The sequence below is a fragment of the Saimiri boliviensis genome, chromosome X (genome assembly GCF_048565385.1).
Source record: "Saimiri boliviensis isolate mSaiBol1 chromosome X, mSaiBol1.pri, whole genome shotgun sequence".
In the NCBI taxonomy this organism is placed as follows: Eukaryota; Metazoa; Chordata; class Mammalia; order Primates; family Cebidae; genus Saimiri; species Saimiri boliviensis.
In genome coordinates, this window is record NC_133470.1 from 101,741,549 (window position 1) to 101,752,657 (window position 11,109).

Here is an 11,109-nt window from a genome sequence, read left to right on the forward strand (position 1 = left end):
CCTGTCAAGCACTCTTCTAAGTGCTTTGTGATGCTTTAAATAAATAAATAAACAAGCAAACAAACAAACAAACAAACAAATAAATAAATAAATAAAAGACAACAAAAACAAAACAAAAAAAGCAGACCAAAAGGCATCCTGCCATTGTGGAGTTTACATTCTAGCATGGGGAAGAAGGAACATAGGGAACAATAAACGTCGCAAATTATGTAGGCGACAGAAGATGAAAGAGGCTATGGCACAATACAGGTTAAACAGACAGCATAGGGGTGACTCAAAACTGAAGTCAAGTTGTAACTTCAAATCATGCCTTTAACATGCTGTCCCTGCCGCCTTTTCCGTTAACTGCTTTGACTCTGACATTTCCTTTCAGGCCGTCCCAGGCAGGCCTCCATCATCCTGGGATCCGGGGCTGGTGATAGAAAACACGGAATTCAAATTTAGAGGCAGCGTTCATGTTAATTAAGAACTCCTTTCCTCCAGTGACTAGCAAGCTAATTTAGCATGCTTCTTACTTGATAAGGCACTTCCCTAAGCTGGGTTCGGGGTCCCATTGAAGTAGCCAGTATCTCAATTAGATTTGCCAGGAAAGTCATATGTAAAATCCCGTTTAGGCTTACTAAGCTAAACTTTTCAGTTAAACCAGCGCCTTTACTGCTCATAGGAGGAAAGATAAACAGAGAATAGAAATGCTCGTCATTACGATTTTCGCGCTGGGCTGATGGAAACCGCTCTCCAGATATAGCAGAAGTGACTGCTCTCCACCATGACCACATCGACGGTATCAAATAGTTGAGGTTGGTATCCATGAGGAAGTTTCACAGAATCCAAGGTGAAAAAGATATTATTATCTATCACCCCGTTTCTTCCATGGACGCTAGTAATGCAGACCTGTGAGTATACATAACAGAAATGATGGTGAAAAAGCCCGACAATCACTCTAACCAGCTGTGCACCTCCTCACTGTGGGTCCTGCATGAGTGAAGGTCACTTCGATGCAAATCGATGATTCCCAACCTCGTTGGCCCACTGCTAACACCAGGGGTGTTTTGCACGAATACCCACGCCCACGCTCCTCCTCAGACTAACGAAATCAGGCTCTCCTGGGATGAGGCCTGGGTCTCTAACGAGAAATCCTGCTCTAAATATGACAAAAATACGTCCGTTGCCCTCTATTGCCCTGAATGTCCTGCTCATATTCAGGCTCCAATACCCAAATCATTCTCAGCATTTACTGGTAAGCTCAAGTCCCACAACACACTCCGTTCATTCTTTCCCTACAGTTTCCTGGCAAATTCTTTTTCTTCCACCGGTTGTTGGAAGATTCTGATAACATTTGGGTGTCAAGTAAAATGCACAATTTAGAACTTAATCATGTGCTTGCTCTACATAATTTTCTAATTATTTCCTTTGGGAAGTCCTACCTTTTCAATAAAAAAAAAGTGGCTCCTTTGTTGGCAAAGAATGTATGTCTCCCAATTTTCTGGAATTCCCATTACACCCAACAGAATCCTGGGCACGAAAATTATCACCAAAGGAAGGGTTAGCAGAAACTGATGACGGGAGCAACAGGAAAGAAATTACCTCTTCCGCACAAGCCCAACGGGTGGGCTTCGCAGAGATTGCCTTGATGTTTGAGATGCCTGGCTCACTGGAATATTCAACTTCTAACCAGTCGCCCTCATAAGGCACCAGATCTAAAACAGCCATGGAGAGATGTGAGTGTCATGATCTCTTAACTAAGTCATGTTGTATTTCACACGTTACTTTGATAGTGTAATACTTTAAGTCAGTTCTGCTAGATCTAAAGTCCATTTTGTGCATATTTAAACACACACATTGTAAATCTCCAAGTCCGAAAAGAAGTTTGTAATCCTTAGGCCTTGATTCTCCTCTGCTGATATAACAAAGTCAAGTGGAGGAAAGTGTGAACCGTGCATCACAGCCAATCTAAGGGTGCGGCACGGGATTTACTGCACAACTGTGGGTGTTCACATCTCCTTAGTGAGAGGCAGTCAAACATGGAGGTAAGAGCACAGGTTTGAACCTGGTTACGTGTGTCCGAATCTTGACGGTGCCACTCACTCAGTTTGCAACCTTGGCCAAGGTGCTTAATCTCTCTGTGCCTCGTTTTCTTCAACCATAAAATGAGAAGCATGACAAATTGCCTTCGTGATGCAGAGTTGAATTAAGTGTGAGTGGGAATTAATTGCCGTGTGTGATACACACAGAATCATCGCTGGCTGCATAGTAACCACGAAATAACTGCTGATTTGTAGTAGTAGTAGCAGTACCACTAAGAAATGTTGTTACTTTCAGAACGGACAATTTCCCCTGGTGCTCTGTTCAGCTGATGAACTCTTAAGTATGTGCCTTACATGTTACAGTTAAGACCATGAGTTTCAAACTGAAGTTTACAGTAAGTTAAAAGTGAGTCACAGGGTAACAAATGTAAATGGAAGAATCTGGAGCAAATGGAAATCTCAACTGCAAGTGGCACAGTAAATTGCCACAGTGACTCCAGAAAACCAGCAATATCAACAAAGTGAAACATTTCTTCACCTTAGGACTCAGCATTGTAGAATGACACAAGCACAGTGTTAGACCTTTCTCTCTCTCTCTCTCTCTCTCTCTCTCTCTCTCTCTCTGTATCTGTTAATTTACATACATTGCCTTTGTGTGGGTTTACCATTTATCTATGTTCTGATAGCTCAAAAATGTATATGCCTCCAGCTCTAACCAACCTCACGTTGAGTTATCCATATGCTTACACCAATCTAACGTGTGAAAAGCTGAGTTGTTGGTATTCTCCGTATTCACCACCTTTTGTTTGCCTCAGTCGTCTACATCACAAACTGGCAACTCCACCCTCACCACTGCTCAAACCAAAAACTTGGGAGGTACCCTGGACTCATCTTTCTTCCACACCAAAGAGCTAATCCATTACCTCCTGCGTTCTTCTCTAGCTTCAGAATATATCCAGAGTCCACTCAATCCTCAGGTCCTCCACTTCTATACTTTCATTCACATGTCCAACAACTTTCACCGGGAATGTTACAACGCTTTCCTGACTGATTTCCTGGCTCCATCCTTCCCCTCATAGTCTCGTCTCCACAGAGTCAACATCTTAAAACAAAATTCAGGCCAGAGTCCTGCTTTTGCACCCAAGAAAACAAACTAGCAAGCTGCCTGGGGAAGCAGAGCTAATCTCCCCTTTTATACCCAAGCTGTACCACAGCTGCAGTAGACAAAAATAGAAAAAAAAATAAATAAAGGGTTTCTTTTGGTATAAGCTAAATATTAGAACATATCTGCTGATTACAGAGAAAGTTCAACTCCACCCCACTCCCCACCGCTCCCCCACACCCAGCACATGCACACAGCCACAAGGCGCTATCTCTAGTTCTACGTTTGAAGCATTTGAAGTGTATGCTTTTAAAATTTGGTACTCTACCCTGTCACAGAAACTTCCCTAGTAACCAACCACAGAAATGATCCCTGCAAGTATAGTCTTGTAAGGGTATTAAAAATAGTGTCTCTGCGTACTTGTAGGATTGTGTTCTTGATTAGAAATTACATTCTTATGTGAATTAAAAATATATCCAGACACACTGAGGGCACTGAACAAATGAACACACAATAGACAGCAGCAGATAGTTTATAATCCTGCCTATTTGCCCTGTATTGTACATAATTTCAGTTGGAAGGGTCTACCTCTAATGTCGAAAGCCATTGACCGAAGCCAAGTACAGTGTAAAAGTTGTTCTAGGACTAAAATCCTCTCAAAAAATTAAGAATTGCATCATGTATCTCAAAACGTAAATCATACCTTCAGAAATAATGTCTAGGGAGAAATAAATGTCGTCACTAATATGAACAGTATCCTCACTTATAGAAGCGATACATCCAACTAAAAGTTTGGTTCCTGCGTCTGACGGTCCAGTATCATAAGGCACAATGTCCACCTGTAAGATTCAGGAAAGAGGTACTTCAAAAATAATACAAATTTAAACATGGGAACTGACATGAGTAAAACACCGGTATCCAAAAATATTTTCGACAACCATCTTAAACACTGATGAGTATATTTCATGCGGTAAATGGACCATAGACTTGAGATGGTGGTAAAAATCATGTGTGTGCTTCATGAATTGTGAAATGTATCCCAAAACATTAATTGCATACCCAAGTTTAATGCCCGTGTACCATGAGAACATGAGATTAGAAACATACCATCCTTCGCCTGTAGGAATTCACAGTGACATGACAGTAAAGCAGACCGATATCTAGTCATAAACAGGTTGCAATGAAGGATGTAAAACTAGTTCAAAGACGGATTTGTGAATTTTCTAGAGGGAGAACATTTCAGACAGGGAGGAAGTAGGGACATTGCTTGGGGGAAGTCAGATGTGTGCTGGGTTGTGAAAGAAGACAGAGGTGTAACCTGGTAAATGGGTAGAGGAGCAGGGAGACAGACAGGAAAAGCGACACAAGTTAGGAGCCTAGGGAGCAAAACCCTAACTTCGAGATCCAGGCCCAAGAGACAGAAGCACAAAATGAAGTTGGAACAATAACCTCAACTGGGAAAGGTTCAAAAATCCAAGTCAAATTAGGGTTTTCATTTACCTACAATAGAGAGGCGTACAACCTTTTTCCTTATTGAAAGTGTAATAGTCCTCATTTTATAATCCTTAAAACTTACAAATAATGCAAGTTCATTGTAATAAAAGTAGAAGAAAAAAAAAACACCAGATAAGCAGACAGCAAAAGGCGGTTATCCCACAATCCATATTCCATTACCAAGAGACCACCAGGAACTATATTTTGAGAGTAACACTGATCGTGATGTTTTTGTCTGTGCACATACACGTACGTATACACACACACACACACACACACACACACACACACACACATGTCTGTTTTAAAAGCAAATTAACATTGCATTCAGTATTAAAGGATCACATTAAATGAACACAAAAGTTTTTAAATAACAAGGGAGGACAGAAAGAGTCACAGGGAATCCCAAATAATGGATGTGCCGTAATTTCCTAACCCAATTCCACATAATTAGACATTTCGCTTGTGTCCTAACATTTGGACTACTTGCCTGACTTAACTATAGGATAAACTCCTAGGGTTGAAATTTGTTGTTCAAAGATTTCTGATGGAAACTTGAACCACTAAGTTGAAAATAATTTTTCATGGTTCTAAAAACAGCCTAGTTTGTTGCTATTCTCATTTCTTAACTGGCGTCTTTCCAGCTGTCAATACCAATCTGATGTTTATTTTCCCCATTTTCCCCTCACTTGCTGTCACGAAGGAATGAGGCACCAGCCTCCTGTCCACATATCAACCACCACTTCTGTCAGTATCCAAGTGGATGACCCACAGCACCCTCGGACCTCTCTGTTCCTTGACTCCATCCACACCAACTCACAGACATACTGCAGACGAAAGCTTTGCCCAAGTTTCATGGATCCCAACTCTGTTTCTTATGCCTTGCGAATATCACCAACACAACAGCAGGCACAGATAGATTCAAATGTGTGCGATAATGCATTGTGTGACAGAAGTGGCATTTCAGTGCAATAGGGGCAAAGTGGATTATCCAGTTAATGTGGAGGGACAACTGAGTAGCCAGTAGTGAAACAAGACGCGGAGCCTTCTCTGAGTCCCGCACCCAGAAAGCAAACCCAGGCTGGCTGATACGTTTGGATGTAGATAAACGAATGACTTTCAGAAGAAAATGTAAGCGAATACTTGTGTAAATTAAGTATTACAATTAGCCTAAGGATACTTCCTGAACCCAGAAGCCATATGGACAAAATGGACATATTTATAGTATGTAAAAATTAAAGAGATGGAGGAGGAGGGGAGCAACATGGAGAAACGGGACTGTCCAGAGATCGTCCTCCTGCAGAAACATCAATGTGGAAACCTATCCTTGTATGAAAACACCTTCACTTGAGAGAAGGAAACCAGGTGAGAGACCACGGTACCCAGCTACAGCGTGATAATAAGAAAAGATGCATTGAAGAGGGCAGTAGGGAAAGTTTTACATTACCCCTATCACCCCTTCCCCAACCTTCCACAGCACAGCGTGGAGAGAGATACCATCCACCCGGGGAAGACAGACAGTAGCAGGCACAGGACAGTGCCTGGGAACCCAGTACCAGGCCTGTCACGCCATACGCCGTCACTTGACAGGCGTCCATGGCCCCTGACTCCGAGATGGTACTTGTGGACCAAGTCTCTAGACCCACCCTGGCACCAGACAGGAAGCCACCGCCACGGCAAAACAAACTCAATACCTGGCCCACATCTCTGCCGAGTGATTCCAGTGGCCTTATGCTCAGAACAGTCTTCAGCAACAGGGAGTCCTCAGTGAATAGAGGCTTGGATTCCAGTCTCACAAGGCACCAGCCTCAATAGCTAAGGGAGTGCACGCCATTGCAGCATCTGTCGCTGTGTCCCTGGGATTAGGAAGCCCCCTAGTGCTTCAATAGCTGCAGTGTTCACAAGCATAAGGACCAAAAGAGACCTATATAGAGTTTTTGGATAGGCTTAGTGCTAAAGCATGTTCCCAAAAAGCTAGACTGCAAAGACTGAAATAAATACCTACTCCTTCAATACGCAGATATAAACACATGACCACAAAGATCAAGAACAATCAGGAAACCATGACATCATCAAACTGACAAAACAAGGCGCCAGTAATTGACCCTAGAGAAATAGGAATGTATGAGTTGTTTAACAAATAATTCAAAATATCTATTTTCAGCATGCTCTGTGAACCTCAAAAACAATTACAGAGAAATGATTCAGAATTTACCAGCGTAATTTGAGAGAAAGATTGAAAGAATTAAAAAAAAAACAAAAACAAATTCTGAGGTTGAAAAATACAATGAAGGAAGTACACGATAGAGAACATCGACAGGACAATTGATGGAGCAAAATAAAGAATCTGTAAACTTGGAGACAGGTTCATTGAAAATATACAGTCAGAGGAGACGAAAGTAAAAGGAAGGACATGGAATGAAAAAAGAAACTCTGGATTTCTAGGACAATATCAAAAGAGCAATAGTATGAGTCATTCACATTCAAGAGGGAGGAGAGATTGATAAAGAGGTAGAAAGACTATTTAAAAGACAATAATGGAGAGCCATCCAAACCCAGAGAAAGTTACAAACATCTAGGTACTGGAAGACCAAAGTTCTGCATTCAGATACAATTCAAATAAGACTACCCCATGACATACTGGGGCTGGGTGCGGTGGCTCACGCCTGTAATCCCAGAACTTTGGGAGGCCAAGGTGAGTGGGTCACCTGAGGTCCGGAGTTCGAGACCAGCCTGACCAACATGGAGAAACCCCGTCTCTACTAAAAGTACAAAATTAGCCGGGCATGGTGGCACATGTGTGTAATCCCAGCTACTCGGGAGGCTGAGGCAGGAGAATCGCTTGAACCCGGAAGGCAGAGACTGCGGTGAGCCCAGATCGCGCCATTGCACTCCAGCCTGGGCAACAGGAGCGAAACTCCGTCTTAAAACAAAACAAAACAAACAAACAAACAAACAAACAAACAAACAAAAGACCTATTGTAATCAAACCGTCAAAGACGAAAGAGAAAGAAAGAACCCCGGGAGCAGCAGCAGCAAGAGGAAAGGAGCGAATCACATATAAGGCAGTTCCAATATGCCTACCAGAAGGCTTCTCAGCAGAAGCGTAACAGGCCAGGAGAGAGTGGGACGACATATTCAAAGAGCTGAGGGGGAAAAAAAAAAAAAAAAAAAAAAAAAAAATCTCTAACCAAGAATAATGGACCCGGAAGTGAAGGGGAGATAAAGACTTCTACAGAGAAATCACAGCTGAGAAACTTCCTCACCACCACAACTGTCTTACAAGAAATGCTAAGGAGAGTTCTTCTAGCTGACATAAGGGATGCTAATGAGTAATGCAAAAGCATCCGAAGGTGTAAAACTCACTAGTAAAAGTAACTACACAAATTCAGAATACTCTAAAAAGGTAACGGTGGTGTCCAGATCACTTATATCTTTCATGTAACAGTTAAAGAACTGAACTGGTAAAAATAAAATAAGTACAATAGTTTGTTAAGGGATATGAAACATTAAAAAGTTGTAAAGTGTAAAATAGAAAACTCAAAATCCAGGGGTGGAGTTAAATGGTAGAGTGTTTGTATTCCGTGACCAAAGTTATCAGTAAAATAAACTGTCGTGATTACGTTTTTGTAAGCCTCATGCTAACCACAAAGGAAAAAAAAAAAAACAACAACCCTGTAATAGACACATTTAAAAAATCAAGAAAACAAAACATACTAATAGAGAAAAATCTCTTATCCATCAAGGAAGACAGTAAAAGAGGAAGAAAGGAAGCAATTACCTGCAAACTAAGTAGAAAACAATTATGTAAATGACAACATTCCCAACTAAAATACGCAGAGTAGCTGAATGGATTAAACAACAACAACAACAACACAACTGTGAGAGACCCACTTCTCCCTAAAAGACATTGTAAACTGAAAGTGAAGGCATGAAAAAAGTTATTCTTCCATGTAAAGGGAAACCAAAAGAGAGCAGGAGCAGCTCAACTGATTTCAAATAAAATAGACTTTAAACCACAACCTGTAAAAAGAGACCAAGAAGATCATTACATAATGATGAAGGGGTCAATTCATCAAGGGGATATAATGATTTCCGTAAATATGCACCCAACATAGCAGCACCTAAATATATGAAGCAAATATGAAGGTCTAATTCTAATTAGGTCTAATCTAATTTGTAGATTTTTTTAATAGGAAAGTTTGTTTATGGGAGCCCTTGTAGTATTTCCTCTGATACCATCTTTTTTCTTTGCTTTATGTCTTTCATTCTTTTACAGCCTTATTGAGATATAAGTCACATAATCCGGAAAATGTTATTGAATTGTACCCTTGAAGAGAGTTTTGTGGTTTGTGAATTATACCTGCATGAAGCTCTTTTTAAAATGTTTACAAGGCACATGGTTTGACATAGCAATTCCATCGCTATGAATGCACACTACAGAAAATGCTTTTTGTCCCTGATAAAGGAAGTTGCAGGATTATATAGAGTACAATGATTGTTATTGTTGCCCATATTGTTTAAAGACTAGAAGAATAGGTAAGTAATTTTTATGTTTTAAAGCAGAAATCACTGCAAATATTAGAACAGAAGAACCTACAGCTTCAGAGGAGTGGGGCTTAAATTGCAGTCTACATCCACTCTACGGGTCACAGTAGAGATGTTGGATTAATGCAAGAAAAGAAAGATGGAGAAAGAAAGCCCATTGGGATAAGACACAATCCCCAAACTCATGCACATCTCACCTTGATTGCTCGCAATCCATAAAGTGTTTTATCTTCTTCCACAACCGCATTAACTCTCTGTCCAACTTTTAGAGGCTCACTGCCAGTCACAACATCACAACTGAAGTAGATCGACTCATCAATCACGCCATAATCACCACAGAAACTTGTGACAACTCCCTGCACAGTTTTCAACTGGGGCTCACCTACAAGATAAAGAAACAAAGGTCACATTATTAGCCTCAAATGCAAACACCTACTACAAATAAGACTTATGTCCACCATCTGCATAAGCCTGGGCAGAGCAGTTTTTTAAATGTCTCTGACCTTGTTTTCATCTGTCAATCCACAACAATCACAATTTCACCTGATAGGGTTGTTGTGGGTTTTCTCTAAGTTAAAAAAAATTTTTTTTTAATTTTTAAAAAATTTTAATTTTTAATTAATTTTTAATTTTTTGAGCAGAGTCTGACTCTGTCGCCCAGGCTGGAGTTCAGTGGCATGATCTCGGCTCACGGTAACCTCTGCCTCCCGGTTCTCATGTCTCAGCCACCCGAGTAGCTGGGATTACAGGTGCGTGCTACCACGCCCGGCTAATTTTTGCACTTTTAGTAGAGACGGGGTTTCGCCATGTTGACCAAGCTGGTCTCGAACTCCTGGCCTCAAGTGATCCACCCCCCCCCGGGACTCCCAAAGAGCTGGGATTACAGGCATGAGCCACCGCACCCGGCTTGTGAATATTAACTGACACATGCACATCAACTGTCGAGAGCTGTGAGTGCTTTGCACAAGACAGTGCCAACGTTACCTGTTATCACCTTATCTACATATGAGAGTCTGTAAGCTTCTGCTCCTGTTATATCCCCTCATCGTTGTCACCAACATGAGTAGCACCACCTGTAGACACTTAACCATCTCAGCAGACAAAGCACTAAAAGATATCTGGAGATTGAAGGCTAGTCCCAAAGGGCATCCAAATGGGCTTCTCCTTCTCCTTCTTTAATTAATTCTACACAAGCCTAGCTGATAAGCAATATTTAGGGATCTGACTTCTGCAGTCCGCCCGCACAACGGGTTCTCTGCCCTCCTCTGCCCTCCAACGGGATCAGATATGCATGAGGCGTCCACTTGGCTTCAAATTACACTCCCGTTTGGGATATAAGCCTAAATTCATTCGCGAATTAGGGAGTTTCTCATCTACTGGAAATATAAATAAGCATGTGCTACACGACGTGGGGGAAAAGCACAGGCGGTACAGCCCCCCAAGGTCTTCTCTGTCAACACCTTCCCGCTTTAGATGGGCAGGAGAGTTTGGGGGCTGGCTCTCAGGGGCTTGTTGGGGACTCGGGACACCTCTCCATACACGCACAGAAGATGGAGCTGCCATCAATTGCTGTCCCCGCCCCCGTCGCCACAGCCTCATTCCAGGGGTGAGGCGAACCCCTATTGGGAGGCTTCTAGGGTGGGAGACAGGGGGACACACAGAGGAATACCTTGTGGGAGACCCTGCTGCTGTGGACCCTGCTGCTCTGCGGGGTCCGCCCTTCTCCGGAAGAGGGCTAAAGCAAATCTCAGAAGCCTGAGCATCGTCCTCGTTGTCACCACCGGCCCGAGCACCACTTGTGACAGATGAAGCACGAGGCCTCCTCAGTAAGGGAAGCTCTCAGGGCACAGCGTCTCCTCAGGGACTCGCCTCCCGCTTCTCCTCCTCCAGCCTCTGTGGGATGGGACCCAGCCGTTAGTGAGCCCCCCTCAGGAGAGACAG

At 42.3% G+C, this 11,109-nt stretch overlaps 1 protein-coding gene across 1 annotated transcript; it reads right to left on the reverse strand.

Annotated features, from left to right (window-relative positions):
- Nucleotides 1-369: 369 nt before the first annotated feature.
- LOC120361811 (cancer/testis antigen 55-like) lies at nucleotides 370-10,931 on the reverse strand. The gene is made up of 6 exons (XM_074392136.1): nucleotides 10,838-10,931; nucleotides 9,366-9,550; nucleotides 3,830-3,965; nucleotides 1,585-1,697; nucleotides 704-891; nucleotides 370-412 (listed from the first exon to the last, which is right to left on the reverse strand). The coding sequence occupies exons 1-6, from the start codon at nucleotides 10,929-10,931 to the stop codon at nucleotides 370-372; spliced, it is 759 nt and encodes a 252-aa protein (XP_074248237.1).
- Nucleotides 10,932-11,109: the final 178 nt, after the last annotated feature.